The sequence below is a fragment of the Panthera leo genome, chromosome A1 (genome assembly GCF_018350215.1).
Source record: "Panthera leo isolate Ple1 chromosome A1, P.leo_Ple1_pat1.1, whole genome shotgun sequence".
Lineage (NCBI taxonomy): Eukaryota > Metazoa > Chordata > Mammalia > Carnivora > Felidae > Panthera > Panthera leo.
Window position 1 is genome coordinate 111506360 of NC_056679.1, and position 20489 is coordinate 111526848.

A 20489-nucleotide genomic window follows, 5' to 3' on the forward strand; every position below is an offset into this window, starting at 1 on the left:
CATTGATACCCAGGAATGTCTGACTTCATCTGTTATTCCAGCTATCTGTCCTTTGGGTCTGCAAATCATCTGACCTTTTTTGTATGAGAATTTGATTGTTTTTCTTTGTTTTTTAAAGAGAGAGTAGGATCCAGGGAGAGGGGCAGACAGAATCTTAAGCAGGCTCCACACCACACTCCGTGTGGAGCTTGATCCCGTGACTCTGGGACCAGTGCCCAAGAGGAAATCGAGGGTCAGACACTTAACCAACTGAGCCACCCAGGCACCCCCTGAAAGTTTGTTTTTAAGTGGTTTTATGTACAAATGCCATTCCACACAAAATGTAATTAGGAATCTGGAATGGTCATGATATGGTATGGGAGTGCTACAATGCATTATGAAATTCCACTTCAAGTAAAAAAAGAGGACTTGAGTAGAGAAGACTTGCCTAATGTTTTTCTGGAAAGTTACTTAATATGTCCTCAAATCTGTGTACATTTTTTTTTTTTTAAAGTAGGCTTTATCCGGAGCGCAGAACCCAACACGGAGCTTGAACTCTGACAGTGAGATCAAGACCTGAGCTGAAATCAAGAGTGGGAGGTTTGGGGTGCCTGGGTGGCTTAGTCGGTTAATCCTCTGACTTCAGCTCAGGTCATGATCCCACGGCTGGTGGTTCAAGTCCTGCATCGGGCTCTGTGCTGACAGCCTAGAGCCTGGAGCCTGCTTTGGATTCTGTGTCTCCCTCTCTCTCTCTCGGCCACTTCTCTCTCTCATGCTCTTTCTCAAAAACAAATAAACATTTTAAAAAATTAAAAAAAAAGAGTGGGAGAGGTTTAACTGACTGAACAACCCAGGCACCCTTCATATTTTCCTTTTTATATATGAGCAATATATAATCAGTATGTTATACTGATATTATACCGGTATAATCAGTTTTGTTTTCTAGTATTTTATAGAAGTAATGAGAATATTTAGAATCTTGTTACATAACTATGCCTGCTAGAAAATGAATGGGCTTGCCTGTTTTATGTATTATATTTGGTTTTCCTCCTGGTTTGTGTGTTCACCCAGGAAAGTTTTCCTCCTTTCCTACTGGCAACAGCACCTGGCCAAGTACTGTGCTCAAGGTAAAATTCCGTGCAGAGAATTACCTCCTCAAACAGTCTTCGTTGCATAGTCAAAAAGGAGAGGCACCACCTCTAGTCTCTTTGCACTACTAAATAAAATATCTTCTCAGCAGCCTTTGTTTCTGGATCCTCTCCTTTCTGAATTCACAGCAGGAAGAACTGGGGAAATTAATCCTTTTGCTAATTGTCCTGTATAGGGGGGACTGATCTATCAGAAATTTCATAAAGCGGGGGGAGGATTTTGAAAGCAAACTGCTTGTCCCATCCCTTCCTGTGATAGTGGAATGAAGAATATGGCAATTCTTAAGTCTTGAGTGTAAAAAACTTTTTTAAAAGTACAGGATGTCCCCACAAAATGCTTTTCATGATCACATGGCCCTAGGTCTGAGGCCCCAAACTCATTTTATTTGAATATTCCCCATTTTGTTAGGTGGAGGTCTCATTCTACCCATCCATAAGCAGCTAAAGGGTAGAAGCTGAGCCCTTGTAACATGCTTTAGACAGCACCTAACACAATTAGGCATTCATCTTTTTGCCACCATTAATTAAAGGCAGGCTTTTTGGAACAAGGCAGCAGGGTTCAAATCATGACTCCATCACTTAGTACTTTAATCTGAGAAATGGGGTCAAGTAGTAGTTCCAACATCTACTTGGAATCGCGACGAAAATCCTGGTAGGAAGCTGCCTCCCTTCCGGTGGGTCTACAACTCCTCTACAGCTCTGGGCCTGAACCACAACCAGACCTGCGCGGTCCTAAGCACCGCCTCCCGTTCGGCCCCACGGCGCGCAAGCGCATCCTGGCTCTGCCGGCTACCCTCCCCGAGCCTGCGTGCTGGTCGTCGGCGGGAGACTGGGTCTCGCGATGTGCGTGTGCGTGTGCGTGTGCGTGTGCGTGTGCGTGTGCGTGTGCGTGTGCGTGTGCGTGCGCGGTTCTTGCGAGCTCGCGCACGCCTCCCTTCGCAGTACTGGGCTGTGGCGGCCTCTTCCTCCTGCGTTTGGGGCAGGATCCGGAGTGGTGGCTGCGGCGGGAGCTGGAAGTCAGCGTCCACTTCGCCGCCACCGCCCTAGCTGCCTGCCCCTCTCACTTGGGCTTTTCGCGTAGTGCAGAGGCGGCGGGCTAGGAAGGGAGCGGCGCGGGCGTGAGGTTCCCAGCTGATGGGCAACCCTTGGGCGCGCTGAGGGGCCGGGCTACCAGCGACTGAGGTAGGTGGGCGCGCGGGGTTTGTCAGTCTGGCTCGGAGCAGAGTCTGGGCGGCGGGAGCTCGTGTAGACGGTAAGGAGGCGGCCAGAACAGGGGCCTCGCCAGCTGGTGCGAAGAGGTCTCCAACCCACGTCTGAGGAGGGGCTCTGGCCTAGCCCGAAGCGAGAGGAGGGGCCCCGGACGTAGTCTGTTCGTCCCTCGGCGTGGAGCCATTATTGGGGGAAATGCCTCCTGCGGCAGGGGGGAGGGGTCACCTTTTCTTTTCTTTGAGAGGTCGGAATTAGCGGTCCTTCCTGAGCCCCTTTAAATTGAAGTCGGCCGGCTTCGAGATGGAGACATCTAGATGCAGTGGCCTGTGGACTTCAGCTTGCGGAACTCCCAAGTGCACGGAGAGCGGGCTATGAATTTTGATTATTGGAGGGTTCAGGACTCTTTCTCTAGTGTGGACATGTGTCTTGCAAAGTTGTTCTTGCTAATGCATTAATAATCGCTTTTGAGCATAACTGCTAATACATTTGTAAACACTTCCAAGTCAGATAAGGATTCTGACACCGGGGAAACTGCGCCGTGGGGCACAACTAAGGGAGTAGAAAGAAGACAAAGAATGCTGTTATTTATGATCTGTCCTAGTAACAAAACTTTCCGTGGTGGGACAGGATGCATGGCTTTGGCATTTGTTTTGGTTTTAGCTGAATAGACATTCTGAGTGACGCGGGTCACAAATGGACTTCAATTTATAATTATAAAAACATATATGATTCTATATAATTGTTACAACCCAAATGACGTGAAAGAGATCTCTGAGAATTATGTGATGTTTGGTCTTTGGAAGAGAGCAGAACTTGGATTTCTTGAAAGGAAGATTTTTCTCCATGTTTAGAAAGCTTCAGTAAAGCTTTGTGAAGCTACTAAAAATAGTTAGAGTTCTTTATGTTGGCAGTACTGACTGCCACATTCAAGAGAAGGGAAAGGAATTCTTTCATAAAGAACTGCTCACCCAAGGACTTTCGGGTTTAAACATGATAAAACAACTTAAAGATAGCAAGTTTTAGTGTGTGCTTTAAAAATTCTAATTTAGGTACAGTTAAAATATATAGAAGCTCTTAGTTGACTCCCATATATTCAGTGAACCATTTTAAAAGGCAGTTAACCTTTGATAGTCTACACATTCCATTCTGTTATTCTTGGCTTTCGTTCAGTCCAAACTTTGTATTGAACTTTCTAGAAATGTATTCATTCTGGCTCTTTTAAGAAATATGCCCTGCATACTTCCATTGAACTCTGTACTATAGTATTGGAAGAACCTTACAAGAAAGAACAATATGGTGACAAGTCCTGAAGTCAAAGTAGGAGACATTATTAAGTGTAGGATTAATTAACGCCTGTATATGTAAATACTGCATAAAAACATGTATGTTCTTTGTGTGTATGTGTGTAGATGATTATGCACACAAAGATCTAATGCTGTTGATTCCCATCTTAAAAGGCTGAAATCAAAAGTAGAAAGGATTGATTTTAACTCTTTCCTTTTTAACTATTTACATCAGTAACTGTCATAGTAAATTTCTTGTCCAACTTCCTAATCAGTTATTGAGTAAGCAGAATACTGTACTGATTTCTTGACAGTAGCAGGAATAGCAAATACAGAACATATAGAAGACTTGCCTTTAGAAATGTTCTTTAAGGGGAGCCTGGGTGGCTCAGTTAGTTAAGCGTCCGACTTTGGCTCAGGTCATGGTATCTGAGGTTGGTGAGTTTGGGCCCCCTATCCAGCTCTGTGCTGACAGCTCAGAGCTTGGAGCCTGCTTCAGATTTTGTGTCTCCCTCTCTCTTTGCCCCTCCCCTGCTCGTGCGCACACACATCTCTCTCTCTCTCCCTCTCTCTCTCTCTCTCTCTCTCTCTCTCTCTTAAAAATAAATAAACATGAAAAAAAAAAAGAAATGTTCCTTAAGTCAGTGTCTCATTGTCTTTCCATTGGGATAAACAGCTTCACTCCTGTTTGTGTCCTAGCACTTAGAATAGTGTTTTGCATTGGGTTGGCTCTTAATAAATGTGAGCTGTGTCAGAAGTAAATTAACATAATACAAACCAAATGCCTAAATTCCCCGAGAAGATTAAAGGAATTGGAGAAGGATGCTTTATTTTTTTAACTTTATTTACTTACTTTGAGAGAGAGTGTGCACGCACGGTCAGGGCAGAGAGACAGAATCCCAAGCAGGCTGGCACACTGACAGTGTGGAGTCCGGCGTAAGGCTGGATCCCACAGACTGTGAGATCACGACCCGAGCCTAAATCAAGAGTCAGACGCTTCATGGACTGAGCCATCCAGACGACCACATTGTTTAAAAAAATTTTTTCTAATGTTTACTTTGAGAGACAGAGAGAGAGAGACTGACTGTGGGAGTGTGCGAGGGGCTGAGAGAGAGGAAGACACAAAATGTGAAATAGTCTTCAGGCTCTGAGCTGTCAGCACAGAGCCTGACTCTGGGCTGGAACCCACGGATCGTGAGATCATGACCTGAGCCAAAGTCGGATGCTCAACTGACTGAGCCACCCAGGAGCCCCTACAGGTCTACTTTTTAAATAGTGTATTTTGCTTCCATGTTGATTGATATTTGAGTAGAAGATATATGGTAGCATCTTGCCATTGAAAGCCTAATGTAATGTAAACTGAGACTCTGTATCCTGAATGTTAATATATAGCGACTGTTCTGATACATTAAGAAAAGGTAAAGTTAAGGGAAGTAAGATCCAGAGGAAAGGTTTTGGTAAATTAATGATTAGGAACTTAAAAGGTATGAACTAAAGCATTGAAATAGACTGTAGGAAAGAAAACATTTTCTTCCTTTACTGGCAGTGCTACTTGTGTAAGAGAACTTATACCTTTCTACCTCTTTTTACTAGGGCTTTCTTTCCAGCAGGGTGATTTCTGGATAATAAATTTGAAAAGGGGGTCACTTTTTCTCTTAAAACCTTCTGCTGAGAGGTCTGTGTTTCTCTTTGTATTTGCCTGTGGTCTCTAGTCCAACTTTATTGGCAGTAAACTCGTACTTCGATTCCTATCTAATTCCTGTTTATATTTCTCTATTAGTTTATAACTTGAAGGGGAAAGGAATGTGGTTAGTCCCTTCACATCTGCCAGCATTAGCTTTTTTTCAATTTGGAAAACAAATGTTTGACTTTGTCAGTGTTCTTAACAGAAAGATTTTGTGGATTTTTGCAGAGGTATAAGCTAAAGAGGTGAATAAGACTTAAACAGGAATATTTTAAAATGGGTCTTCTGTTTTCATTTTAATATAGCTGGGTGATGCTCATGGTAGGGGGTGGGTTTTGCCCCCCCAGAGAATATTGGCACGGTATGGAGAAACTTAGGATTGTCAAATTGTTAGGAAGAAGAGGGTATAGTTACTGACATCTAGTGGGCAGAGACCAGGGATGCTGCTAATAAGTATCTTAAAATACACAGGACACCCTCCTCCCCCGCAAGAATTATCTGATCCAAATGACAGTGCTGTTACTGAGATACCTGGATATAGTTGTCTATTATGCTGAAATTGTTGGTTCTCATGTCAGATTATCTGAATTCCTGTTTGACTTTACCATTTCCTAATGTGTGACCTTGGCAAGTAGCTAAAAATTCCTCATTTTCTGTAAAATAGAACTAATAATAGTGTGTTCCTCAGAGTGGTGGTGAGGATTAAATCAGATGATGTGCCAAGTGCCAAACTTACCACCTACCACCTAGAAAATGTTCAAAAACTGTTAACTTTCACCTAATATTACTACATTTGGAACACATCTTGATGATCTCCCTTTATTTCTGACCTGAACTTAGAATTTGAGCTGGTGAGGTGATAATTAATAACCTCTTTTTGATTATATCCTTGGGATTGAGTGAAGAATTGTTTCTTCTAATATTTGTGTTTAACTCAATCTTGACTTATGATCTCAAGTCCGTAAGGCTTCTGTCATAAACAACTAGCTTGTCACTGTAGATACTCTTCCTTTCTAGTTAAGGCTTTAAGCCAGCTGCCCAGTAGCTCTGTTATCTGTTGATTTTCAGCAGATATTTTGTGATTTAACAGAATTCACTTCTGTGACTTGATTCCCATTTCTTTCTGCCTTCATAACTGAAGTTTTGGTCCACTTTTACATGTATGGTATAGGCTAACATCTAACAACTTGGGGGCTAGACCTTACTATACACCTGTGATTCTTTTTCTAAATCTGAATGGAACCCACAGGTTTATTTTCTTACCTTATTGAAATATAATACTTTAGTCTCTATAAACTCATTTTCTGTGTGTCTAAATGATATGGCTGTTAAGGACTGGTTTGTTACAGTGGTGGTTATAATCTATCCTTTATAAAGAAAAAAATCACAGGGATGTCCTCAAGACAAAACAGAGATTAGACTGTTAATTAGTCACAGGGCTCTTGTAAGGGAAGAAGATCCATGCATATTTATGATCAGAGAGAAAGCAGTGTTTACACTTTGAACTTTTGGTCTTGATAACCATACCTTCAAAATAGGAAGTATTTTATTATGATTGTTACCCATATTTTTGTAGTATAAGTCTCAGTTATATAAATGTTGACTGAGTTTAGCTAATGGAAATCTTTATTCACCTTTTATATTGGTACTGCCTCCTGTTTGGATAGATTAGTTTTTTTGGTTGGTTGGTTTTTTGGGGGTAGGAGGATAGATTAGTTTAAAGGGAGTCAGTACCTCGAGAGATTCTTTTCTTTGCTTGACACATTTCTGTGTTTTGTAAAGTGTAGCACACACTCAGGATTATATATCAGTAATAAATTACAATGAGGAAGTGTCTTGTGGAAATTGTAGCCAGATCAGAAGTGTATATGTGAGAAATAAAAGGCCAATAAGAGACATTCTAAAAATGTTAGGCAAATGAGAAGAAGAATCATGTTAATAAAAGTTCTTGTGTTTGTTGTTATCCTTTTAGGGTTTCATAATCTAGAAGCAAAAAGCCAATAAAGTATAACACATATATTCTTTGCTTGCCATTTTTCCATTTCCTAACCAGAGAAACATATGGCTACTAATGTATTATATTTGAGTTGAGTATTAGAGTTCAGTTACCTTATATGACATATCTCCATACCCTTGATTAAATTGAGGAAAACAAGTTTATCTTTGAATCTGCTGATGTGTGTTTGTTTATAAGTGGTCTGGAGTCCTGCCTGTCAGCCTAATTTTAGGGAGCCTGCATAGCTCTTGGAAGACAGACTATTTTCAATACCACTGAATGCTGTCATACAGGTATATATTTATATATGTGTATTTATGCATATTTGTCTTTTATTTTTGCTAGAAAATGATGCATCCTGTTGCCAGCAGTAATCCGGCTTTCTGTGGGCCTGGCAAGCCTTCCTGCCTCAGTGAAGATGCCATGAGAGCTGCCGATCAGTTTGACATATATTCCTCCCAGCAAAGCAAATATAGCCACACAGTCAGCCACAAGCCAATGGCTTGTCAGAGGCAAGACCCATTAAATGAAACACACTTGCAGACTACAAGTGGCAGAAGTCTAGAGATAAAGGATGAACTAAAGAAAAAGAAAAATCTCAACCGATCCGGTAAACGTGGCCGACCTTCAGGAACCACCAAATCCGCAGGATACCGTACCAGCACAGGCAGACCCCTGGGAACCACCAAAGCAGCTGGATTTAAGACAAGTCCAGGCAGACCTTTGGGTACAACTAAAGCTGCAGGATACAAAGTCAGCCCAGGGAGACCTCCAGGTAGCATTAAAGCTCTATCCCGTCTTGCCGATCTTGGTTATGGCTGTGGCACAGCAGCTTTTCCTTACCCTATGATGCACGGCAGAGCAGTTCATGGGGTAGAGGAAACTAGCAGTGAAGTCAAGCCACCCAATGAGTGAATGAAGGAGGAAAGGAGGGCCAGGTTTAGAAGGAAGGTTGTGAATAATCCTAAAGCTTCTTGGTTTTATTTTGACATACATGATTTTGTAGCCTGGGCTTTCCAAATTTGTCTTCCCATTTGATTTGTTTTCCTGCTTTTGCTCAGAAACTGCCAGTTGCTCACAGATGCCCTCAGGGCATGAGCAGTGGCGTTGTGTTTGTATATAGGTTCAAGTGTAATACCTAACTGTCATTTTTGCTTTTCCTTTAGAGTTACTGTTATGGTTGTGTCTCATACGTCATTACTACTTTTAGGCCATTCTGCATCGATGTTTTATGTGCTAAACAACTGAAACAATTTTTCATATTAGTTCGTGAAGTAAGCCTACAATATATTAAAAATAATATCTAAGGTATTTTTAACTGATGGAACAAAGCAAACTAATGATTCAGAATTACTTGAGGTAATGGCTGTGAGTTTTTGTAACATTTCTTTTCATGAGACAGGACACAGATAATTTGTATGCTTTGGCATTTACACAGACTTCAGATGTTAAAAATCTTTAATGTTCTAGGTTTAAACAGCAGAAACTTATTTATTTTGTTTTATTGATTTACATGGTATTGATTGATTTAACCATTATTCCTAAAAGAATTCTTTAGTGTTTGCCTTCCAGCAGTGATATGTTGTGTATTTTTTAATTGCCTAAGAGTATATATACCAAACACTACAAACAACTCATATTTACTGAAAAATTAAACTTTTTAATAAAAACTGCACATTACATTTCTGGTGAAATATAATGCATTCTAAGAATAGCATATTTAATATAATAGAGAAAGAATCATTCTTAAGGTGTGCATGTAGCCGTAGTCACTACATTTTGCCTTTCATTATATTTAGTTTTAAAGCATTATACTTAAAACATTTATTAATGTTGTTCATTTATTCAAAATGTTTTGTAGTTTTTTTTTTTACCAAGAAATTGTCCCATTGCATTAGCACTTACTGTGGTTTCAGGTTTCTATCTACCAAAGGACACAAATTGAAGGTAGAGTCTAAAACTGGTAAAAACAAAATGCAGTTTTCTGACTGTCAGAACCCAAATATTAAGAAATCTGTCGGAATCCATCTATGCATGAAACGTGTAAAAATATGTTGGTTAGTTTAATTAAAAATCTAACAGTGGCTTCGGTAAGACCACTTCATCCAAAAGAAAATTTTTTCCAACAATGTTTGCTTTAGAAAAAGAAAAGAAAAAAAATACTGGGTAGGTGTGTATGGTAGGGATAGAAGAAAATCTCTCCCCTTGCTGAAAGTAACATTCTTTGTTAATATACATTTTATTTATTCTGAGTTTGTTCTAAATAAAATAAACTATTATAAACTTCAGATTTGGAAAAAAAACTCCAATGAACTTTAAAGTTACAATGTATGTATTTGTGATTTTAAATGCCTTTGAGATTATAATGTAGATTTGCAGGACCCAAAAACTTTTAAAATAATGACAATTTTAAAAGGGCACATCTTGTGTTGTTTGGGCTTGCTCTCAGTTAATGCAAACTCTGATTGCAAATGGATGTCATGTTTCATACCTTTTTTATCAGGAAAAAAGCAGCAAGCCTTCAGGTGTTCCAGTGATGCCTGACACAATGAGCTGGACTTATGCTGCTCTTTACAGTAAGAGGTGTTGCATTGTATGTGGGGACTTTGTGTGCACTGGCATCTAAGACAGTGACCTCATCAATTTTAGCTTTGCACAAACCCTAGAGAACAATAGTGGATGACTATATAATCAGTTCTAACATTCTGGCAGCTAAATTGCTACAAGAGTTTCTCCTTACAGAAGCTTAAAATAGAAAACTTTTTAATAATTTACTCAGAACAGTATACCTTCTGACACACACAAATGCTTACATCTTTATTCCTGTGTTCATCTTTCCACTTTTGTGATATGTATCTGTCATTTAGCTCTTTCTCAAGATGATGTTCAGCAGTTGGCTGCTTAGAAATCCTCTTTTGAGTTCCTGAAAACAGTTGTTTAAATGTTCTACCTATATATCACTATCAAGGATTTGGTTACATGTTGTTTTATACTATGTCCATTTGACATTTCCCTTTCAGTTTATTTTTATCCCTGATTTGTTGTACATACCCTTCCCTTTCTCTATGCCCTTTGCTTCGTTGATTCCCCTGCCTTTTGCCCCATTCTCCAGCACATCTACTCAGTGGTGCTGTGCTGTGTGTCAGAAGATAAAGCAGGTGTATTATTGTATAATGAATTTTGTATACATGTTAATGAAATGGTGAAAACAACTAAAGGAATTCTGTTCATAACAGTGTTTATTAATATCAGGAGTTATGTCCCAGGAAAAAAAGAAGCGAATGGCTACAGTTGTGAATGGTTAACATTGTTTAGAATGCTGGATTTTCTGTTCAGGTAACCGTTTACCTGGAGTTATTAGAGCTGTATGGTGGTGAGCATCTCCTGATTCCACTTCCTTTTCTCCTTGTGAACACTTTATTGGTACCATGCTGAAGAGAATGGACATAGAGTGATAACATGAATGAAGTCTTAAAATACACAATATTTTTACTTCTCTATAAAGACTACATCGTGCATCTTTTGTAACACTGTCTCGTCATGATAAACACTGAAATAGCATGTTAACAATTGCCTATACTTTAATATAATCAGTTGGGGAAAACTGGCCTTTTCTTCCAACTGTGTGATTGTTTCTTGAAAGGTAAATGCTAATTTTATATTGTATAATTCTCTTCTTCACAAAATAGGTTTCACTATTCTGTATTAAAACTGTTGATCAGAAAATGATCTGCTATTCAAGTAAGTTTGCTTTCCTTTTTTCTTTGAAAAATATTTTAACATGCCTTATTTATTATCATATTAACAAATAAGCAGCTAATACAGATGAAGTTTTCATTTTTTTCACAGATAAACCTTGCATAACCGATCTTTAGTATGGGATGATTTTGATACTATCTTTGGAGTTTTGCACTGGATATTTTAAAAATACTGGCACAATGTATTGGAAGAAAATAAGCATCTGATTAGTTTTTAATATTTGGGGACATTTTTTAAATCAGTGTTCATTTAGACTAAAATATTCTTGATATTTTTTATTTACTTTTTAAGGAAATCTCTGTTAAAGTAATAAAAGTAATATTCATTCCAAACTGATGTTTGTGTGAATTTACATGTAATAGTTTCTTGAAGTAATAGAGTTTCTTTGAGTTAAGGAGGAAAAAACAGTTATCTGGATCCATTTATTAGGTTAAAGGTGATCCAGCCAGTGTAAGAAAAACCAGTGTATGAGCTAAAGAAAAAAAAAAAAAAAACTTTCTATTCTAAGAAGCTTTAAAAGAAGAATTCAGGGGATGTTGACAATAACTGCTGCTCTGTCAGTCATTGTCTCTATATGCAGTAAAATTTTATGGTCCCTTTATAATATAAACATTCACAACAGTTCAAAACATTTTTTTCCTTGGACATAAAATATTTTGATGCTATTTTATTTTTGTTTTTATTATAGCTTAACTATATGCTCTGAACTCTAGGATGTATCTAAATCTTTCCTTTGCTTTTCCCTCCTCCTCCCCCCAAATAGATAAATCTGTGCTCTCACATACATTGTATTTAATTTTGGGAAAATTTAATGCTATAGTAAATCAAGTGTGTGATTTATAGTAATCAGACCACTTTGATTCTTTAAGTTTCACAGTTTCCTTTTTCCACATATAATTACAGAAAAATAATTACCAATTAACTGATATAAGCACGTTGTCCTCTGCTGTAAAAAGTCTGAATAGATACTGTGTATGTTTTTATGTCCATGAACTTGAGCTACTCGTGTGCAATTATGTGTATGGGAATGGAGTAGTGTTCATGATTCGTATCTACATCATCATATGGATGTATATTTATTAATAAAGTCATTACTTTAAAACCTACTACGTTTACTGCTTTATTAGCACAGTATTTATCAAGTAAAAGAATGATAAATCATACACCTTTATCATGGCTGTGATCTTGTATTTTCTTAGGTGTGCTTTCTGAAATGTTACCTCTGTGCTTTTGTTTTTCTCAAAATAGAAGTATTTATATTTTTGTAATTTAAAATCCTGATTTCTAAATGGATCTCAATATTCTTTGCTTTTTCTTCCCATTGTTAAGATACAGCAGGCTAATAGTTATACCAAAGGCTTATATTTACATTTTTGTTGATCTTTTTAGTTTAAAAAATTTCATGTATTAAACAAGGCTAATCTATTGTTGTTTTAATGTTAACCTTAGGGAGAACAGCATGTGCATATTTTGTAAATATTGGAGATATAAAAGGAAAACACTTTCCCCTGATTTTTTGAACATATAATTACCTTTTTTAGTTTCTTCAAAGCCTGCAGATCATCTAGAACACAAGTTGGCAAACTAAGGCCTACTGCCTGTTCTTGTAAATAAAGTTTTACTGGAATAGCCATTGTTTGTTTACAGATTGTCTAAGTCTGCTTTTGTAATAGAGTGGCGGAGCTGAGTAGTTATGACATAAGGCCAACAAAGCCTAAAATATTTCTGATTATTCCTTTACAGGAAAATTTGCTGACCCTTCATTTAGAAGGATAAATTGGAATAGGAAACAACAGATGAAATTTGAAGTTGAATTTCAAAACCTGAGCAAATGATGGCTGTTTTGTGCTTTTGAATTGTATTAGATATTCTTCAAATCATACTTTAAAGCATTTTTGGGTGTGTGCTTTTCCTCACATTGTTGAAGCACTCACATCTACATGAGAGTGTGCTGGTGATTAGGTGTACTGGTCCTAATCTAGGAAGAGATCTACACCATCGTACTGGATCATTTCAATGGCTCAAAGGATTACTTAGTTATTATTCACTGTGTCTTTACCATGTTTTCTGTAGATCCTTATGAGAGTTCTACAGTAAAAACTCATTTGTTCATTGTAACTATACTTGTCAAAATTCTCATTTTCTGTCAGTTGTCAGAAAGCAAATCAGTGTCCTTTTCAGTTGAAAAAGCCAGCCAACTAAGATTTGTAGATTGAAGAGAAGGAAGTCTCCATTTACCCCCCAGAATTTATACCTTGACTATTATTAACACACTTGTGGATTTGATCCCATTAGTTGCCAGTGGTGTGTGAGAATCGCAAACAACCTTTAGGAAAATAGAAATCAATTGGCATTTGATAGTTGTATAACAACGTAGAAGCATCAATTTTGGAACAATTGTAAAATATTACAGTTCTGCTAAGAATGTCCTAGTAGAATGAAAGGAGGTCTGCTGCCACTATACATTTTCCATTCTTAGCACCCAGATTTCGTTGTTCTCGGTTTATGAAGGTTTCATCATCACTCTGTCCTGTTTCAAAATGTGCATCACTGGTATCTTGTGAAGTACATGTGGATTTTCATGCCTGATTTCTGTAAGAGTGTTTAGAGTAAGTAGCACAGGTAAAGTGACTCACAAATGCCAGAGGTAAGCCGTTGGCAAACAGAATACACTATACCGTAGCCTTTTTGGTGATAAATGTCACCCTTAAAGGATAGTTGCTTCAAAATTAATGCCAACCATAAATGTTTTCTAAAAATCAAAACACAAAACCCCATTGGAGTAAAAATATAATAGGGTACAACAATAATGGCTTTATTATAGTACTTGGCATAAATAATAAACACTTTACCTGCTCTCATTAAATCACTGCAGTTTTATTGAATGATGTCAAAGGAATTGGAATACCCCTTTCACTGGTTTAAAAAGAAAAACGGGCGCCTGGGTGGCGCAGTTGGTTGAGCGTCTGACTTCGGTTCAGGTCATGATCTCGCACTTTGTGAGTTCGAGCCCCACGTTGGGCTCTGTGCTGACCGCTCCGGACCCGGAGCCTGCTTCGGGTCTGTGTCTCCCTCTCTCTCTGCTCCTCCCCTGCTCACACTCTGTCTCTCTCTCAAAATAAATAAAGATTTTTTTAAAAAAAATTTAAAAGCAAATTAAAAAAAAAACAAACTTGAATCCTATGGAAGTTAAATAATTTACCCAGAATTGTACACCGAGTAAGTGGTAGAGAGCATCAACCCATGCAAGGTTGCGGCTCTTAACCACTACCTTCTACTCACCATTGGAAAAAAAAATTTTTTAATTTTTTTTAATGTTTATTTTTGAGACAGAGTCCAGGCAGGGGAGGAGGGAGGAGGGGCAGAGAGGGAGACACAGAATCCAAAGCAGGCTCCAGGCTCTGAGCTGTCAGCACAGACTCTGATGCGGAGCTCAAACCCACAATCTGTGAGATCATGACCCGAGCAGAAGTCGAACACTTAAGTGACTGAGCCACCCAGGTGCCCTCACCATTGGAAAAAAATTTTAATGGGGTTCTGCTTTTAGTAGTAGGTATTTTTGTACTGGCACTAAGATAAATGTCACTCTGGAAAAACTATACATTTTGTCTGCATGCCAGTAGCCATTCTCTTGTGAGAACCTAGAGGCTGTGAAGTAGCTTCTTAGCAAGGAGAGTGACAGAAAAAGTGAGCCTTTTTTTTTTTTTTTTTTTTTGTTTTCTCTGTAATTTGTTTTTTCACTACTCTTAAAATCTTTAGTCCTTTTTGTTAGGTGTTTATTTCCATATGAGCTTGGCATGTTTTTGACTACATTTGCCTATTTTCTCTGGGCTGACTGGAACTGGTTTGTGACTAAGAAATTGGTTTGTGATACATTGTCAAGCATCCATCCCTTTATCCTTGGTCTAGCTTTTCTTGGGATAAGAAGTTGCATGTAGGGGCACCTGGTTGCCTCAGTTATGCAACTGAGTAGCATGCATAGACTCTTACTCTCTGGGTTGTTGAGTTCAAGCCCCACGTTGGGTGTGGAGCCTACTTAAAAAAAAATAAAGTATGTAGGGTAGCAGTCATCCCAGTTGCTGCCTTGTAGCTCCATGTGACCTGTCTCAATAGATACAAGTTCTTTTTACTGCTCATTTTTGTATTAATTTTACTTACTAGTATTGTTAAATTGCCTCAGGTAACGATATATCAATCCTTCTCCTCAAGGAAAATATTTTTTTGTTTTGAAAATACCTACTTTCAGGGTGCCTTTGTGGCTCTGTCGGTTGGGCATCCGACTCTGGATTTCAGCTCAGGTCACGATCCCAGGATTGACCCCCACATAGGGCTCCACGCTCAGCTTGAGATTCTGCGTCTCCCACTGCCCCTCTCCCCTGCTTGTGCATGCTCGCTCACTCTTTCATAAAGAAGTAAGTTATCCTTTGGGGGAAAAAAAGAAAATTCCTAATTTCTATACTTATATGACTCTTGTTTCATAATAATGCTGGGTTTTTAAAAAAATTTTAATGTTTGTTTTTGGGAGAGCATTCACACAAGTGCAGAGGGGCAGAGGAAGAGAGAATCCCAAGCAGGCCCTGCACTGTCACCTCAGAGCCCCACGCAGGGCTCAATCCCACGAACCATGAGATTCTGACCCAGCCAAGATTCTGACACTTTAGCCAACTGAGCCACCTAGGCACCCCTATAAAAATGCTGTTCTGATACTGGAAATTTTAATCTTTACTTTTTTTATTAAGTTAATGTAGTATGTCTGAGTATCTCAGATTTCCCATTTTATCTGCCTATCCGTACCCTGTGTATCAAGACTTAGAGTAATGATAGTTTTTTAAGATTTAATTTTTTTAATATTTTAAGTAATCTCTGTACTCCTCATGGGGCTCCGAATCATGACCCTGAGATCAAGATTGTCCTGCTCTTCCAACTGAGCCAGCCAGGCACCCTTGCAGTAATGATAGTTTGTTATTAATAGAGACCCGCAAATGCAGTGGGTCTAACAAAGGTAGTGTATTTCTCACCACATAAATGTTTTGTGCAGTCTTTCAAAGACCTGGTCTCCAAGTGACTTTTGCCATTTTCAAAACATGGTTTCCAAGATTACTCAGTTGTTTTTTTTAATGTTTATTTCTGAGAGAGACAGAGACAGTGCAAGCAAGGGAGGGGGAGAGAGAGAGAGGGAGACAATCCAAAGCAGGCTCCAGGCTCTGAGCTGCCAGCACAGAGCCTGATGCGGGCCTCAGACTCAAAAATGGTGAGATCAGACCTGAGCAGAAGTTCGACGCTTAACCGACTGAGCCACCCAGGTGCCCCACAATTACTCACTTTATTGTAGCTGGCCTGAGAGACGGGCTTTGGAAGTCCAGGCCCTTTTATTTTATTTTATTTTATTTTATTTTATTTTATTTTATTTTATTTTATTTATTTTATTTATTTATTTATTTATTTATTTTTATTTTTTTATTTTTTTAATATGAAATTTACTGTCAAATTGGTTTCCATACAACACCCAGTGCTCATCCCAACAGGTGCCCTCCTCAGTGCCCATCACCCACTTACCCTCCCTCCCACCCCCCATCAACCTTCAGTTTATTCTCAGTTTTTTTTTTTTTTAATTTTTTTTTTTTTAACGTTTATTTATTTTTGAGACAGAGAGAGACAGAGCATGAACAGGGGAGGGGCAGAGAGAGAGGGAGACACAGAATCGGAAACAGGCTCCAGGCTCTGAGCTGTCAGCACAGAGCCCGACGCGGGGCTCGAACTCACGGACGGTGAGATCATGACCTGAGCCGAAGTCAGACGCTTAACCGACCAAGCCACCCAGGCGCCCCTATTCTCAGTTTTTAAGAGTCTCTTATGGTTTGCCTCCTTCCCTCTCTCTAACTTTTTTTTCCGCCTTCCACTCCCCCATGGGCTTCTGTTAAGTTTCTCAGGATCCACATAAGAGTGAAAGTATATGGTATCTGTCTTTCTCTGTATGACTTATTTCACTTAGAATAACACTGTCCAGTTCCATCCACGTTGCTACAAAAGGGCATATTTCATTCTTTCTCATTGCCAAGTAGTATTCCATTGTATATATAAACCACAACTTCTTTATCCATTCATCAGTTGATGGACATTGAGGCTCTTTCCGTAATTTAGCTATTGTTGACAGTGCTGCTATATAAAGAATTTGAATTTACAATTAAAATCCATTTGTAAACAGATCAGGCCCTTTTAATAAGTTGTATAATTTCTCACAGTTCTTGGACTAAATGTTGGTCACCTGACTGCCTGTGGTTGCAAGAGGCACTGGGAAATGTTCCTACTTGGCAGACATGTCCAGGTATGGAAGCAGATGGATTTTAGTAACAGTATCTACCACATCTCTATAGAAAAGGGTTGTGGGCTTAAAATTGGAGTAGAACGAAGAAGCAAAATCCTACAGATTACATGAAACGAAGCTGTTTTTGAAGCTAATTTAAATCATTACTAGGTGCCCCCCCTCCTTTTTGAACAATTGTTACTAATTCATTAAAGATTTGAGTGCTGTCTTTGGGTCTAACACTATTCTGAGTGCCCTAGACAAGTGGTTTGTAGTCTAATGAAAATTTCAGACAAGTAAACAGACAATTATACAATATGATTAATGCTATTTCTGGAGTAAATTGAGTGGTGCTGTAGGAGTACCCAAAATGAAAAGATATTTTTTAAATGGTTTTATTTTTGAGAGAGAGAGAGCAAGTAGGGGAGGGCAGAGAGAGGGAGAGACACAGAGCCCAAAGAAGGCTCCGGGCTCTGAGCTATCAGCACAGATCCCAACACATGGCTTGAACTCACGAACTGTGAGATCATGACCTAAGCTGAAGTTGGGCACTTAACTGACTGAATCACCCAGGCACCCCATGAAATGATATTTAAGTTGATCCCTGAAAGATGAGAGGGATTGATGTGTGGAAGAGGGGAGAGTATTGGAGACAGAACAAAACACACAAAAGCCTGGAAAGCATGATATTCTTCAACAACAATTGTGTGATGAGTGGTGGTGGTGAACAGGTTTGAGGAGGGGAGAAGAAACGGACACAATTACAGAAGGGCACAGAAAATCATTTTAATTAGCGTTTCTATTTTGAGGACAATGGTGAGCCCTTAGAAGGTTTTAAGTAAGAGAATGACTTAACATTTGTAGTTTAGGTTGGCTTGGAAGAGACAAGATTAGAGGCAGGCCCAGTGGTAAAGTCTCATTTGGGTGAGATACTAAGATTAGGACTGGGCAGTGGGGAAGAGAGAGAGGACAGATTATGGTCTGAGACACAGAGTTAATAAAATTTGGTGTCAGTATTGAGTATCAAAGATTATGAGTTGGGGTTGGGGTTGGGATGCCTGGCTGGATCAGTTGGTGGAACGTGCAACTCTTGATCTTGGGGTTGTAATTTTGAGCCCACATTGCATGTAGCGATTACTTAAAACTAAAATCTTAAAAAAAAAAAAAAGATAATGAGGGTGACACTATTAACTAGGCTAGGGAACATGGGAGTGTGTGCATGGTGGGGGAGGTGGTTAGATGGGATATATCCAAGCCAAGTATGACCAGTTAAGATGGCCCCTGCCTATATGAAAAGGTTGTTTATTCTAGAATAGCCCACCCCTTTATAGGTGAAGGTAAATATTGTTTTTATAGGTGATGGAGGGTGTGAGGCAAAAAGGAGCTACTTTTAAAAAAATTATTACCTTTTTTTTTGGGTGGGGGGAGGGCACAAGTGAGTGAGGGGCAGAAAGAGAGGGAGAGACAGAGAATCCCACAAGGGGTAGAGAGGGACAGAGAGAGAAGCGGGGCTCACCCGATGCCGGGCTAGAACTCAGAGATCATGAGATCATGACCTGAGCCAAAGTCTGATGCTTAACCAACTGAGCTACCCAGGCGCCCCTTGCTTTTTTTTTTTCTTTTTTTTCAATTGAGGTATAACTGACATACGGCATTATGATCTCTACACATCCATCACCATACATAGTTGCACGATTTTTCTTGTGCTGAGAACTTTTAAGATCTCTTTTAGCAAGTTTCAAATATATAATATAGTATTAACTATAGTCCTCATGTTGTACATTACATCACCATGATTTATTTCTTTTGTAACTGGTTCTTTTCACCCATTTTGCCCACCTCTTGCCTGCCTCTGGCAATTAACAATCTAATCTCTGTATCTGTGGGCTTGTTTTTGTTTTTTGTTTTAGATTCCATGTATAAGTGAAATCATACAGTATTTGTCTTCTTCTGTCTGACTTATTTTACTTAGCATAATGCCCTCAAGGTCCATCCACTTTGTCACAAATGGCAGAATTTCCTTTTTCATGACTGAATAATATTCCTCTGTGTGTGCCCTTGCATGTGCCACATTGTCTTTATCTGTTCATCCATTCAAGTACACTTGGGTTACTTCCATGTTTTGGCTATTGTAAACAATGCTGCCGTGAACATGGGGATGCAGATATCTTTCTGTGTTAGTGTTATCATTTGATTTTGATGATACCCAGAAGTAGAATTGTTGGATCACATAGTGGTTCTCATTTTAATTTTGGGGGGAACTCCTGTACTGTTTTCCATAGTGGCAGTACCAATTTACATTCTCACCAACAGTGCACAGAGGTTCCCTTTTCTCCACATCTTCACCAATACTTGTTATTTCTTATCAAGTACTCTTGAACGTAGAGAGTTTGATAGTTTAAGTAAAAACATTTTTTATTAGTAATTTTCTCAGACTTTCAACTGGCCTAATATATTCAATAGATCTTAGTAACTACTGAGCATCTACTCTGCAGTGTGGCAGCTCACACACCGAGCAGGACACAAGTCCCTACCCTCAAGGAACCAACAGTAGAAAACATATGCCTTACAGAGAAAGGCAGATACCATATATTTGCACTCATATGTAGATCCTGAGAAACTTAACAGAAGATCATGGGGGAGGGAAAGGGGGAAAAAAAAGAGGAGGAGGAAGACCAACCGTAAGAGACTCTTAAATACTTAAATACCAAGAACAAACGGAGGTTGATGGGGGGTGAGGGAGAGGGGAAAGTGGGTGATGGGCTTTGAGGAGGGCACCTGTTGGGATGAGCACTGGGTGTTGTATGGAAACCAACTTGACAATAAATTATATTTAATAAAAAAATAATAAAAAAAGAAAACATGCCTTAATAAGTAGAACTTAAAGTATGGGATGCCAATTTTTGTTCATTCTGCACTAATATGTTAACATGCTTTATCTCTCATGATACCTAATTCACTTGGGTTCAGAACAAGTGAAACTACAACCCATCTGCCTAGTCCTAAGCTTTAGGCTAGGTTTGGGATGACTTTCACCAAAAAGAAAACATGGGGGTTGGGGTTCCTGGCTAACTCGGTTGTTGGGAGTATGTGACTGGATCTGAGTCATGGGTTCAAGCCCCACGTT

General features: G+C 39.1%; 1 protein-coding gene across 6 annotated transcripts; it reads left to right on the top strand.

Annotated features, from left to right (window-relative positions):
• Positions 1-1921: 1921 nt before the first annotated feature.
• On the top strand, positions 1922-13965 carry CA1H5orf24 (chromosome A1 C5orf24 homolog). 6 transcript variants are annotated; one of them, XR_006201732.1, is made up of 5 exons: positions 1924-2309; positions 7645-8074; positions 9803-9875; positions 10989-11040; positions 12802-13965. XR_006201732.1 is itself a non-coding variant. In XM_042935580.1 (4 exons), the coding sequence occupies exons 2-3, from the start codon at positions 7648-7650 to the stop codon at positions 9841-9843; spliced, it is 468 nt and encodes a 155-aa protein (XP_042791514.1). In that variant the 5' UTR covers positions 1924-2309; positions 7645-7647; the 3' UTR covers positions 9844-9875; positions 12802-13965. The 6 variants fall into 6 exon arrangements, 3 of the variants coding, with proteins under 3 accessions (XP_042791489.1, XP_042791514.1, XP_042791504.1); XR_006201730.1 differs by lacking the exon at positions 12802-13965 and adding an exon at positions 11149-12162; XR_006201729.1 differs by lacking the exon at positions 12802-13965 and adding an exon at positions 11149-12162 and having other exon boundaries at positions 1922-2309; positions 7645-9875.
• Positions 13966-20489: the final 6524 nt, after the last annotated feature.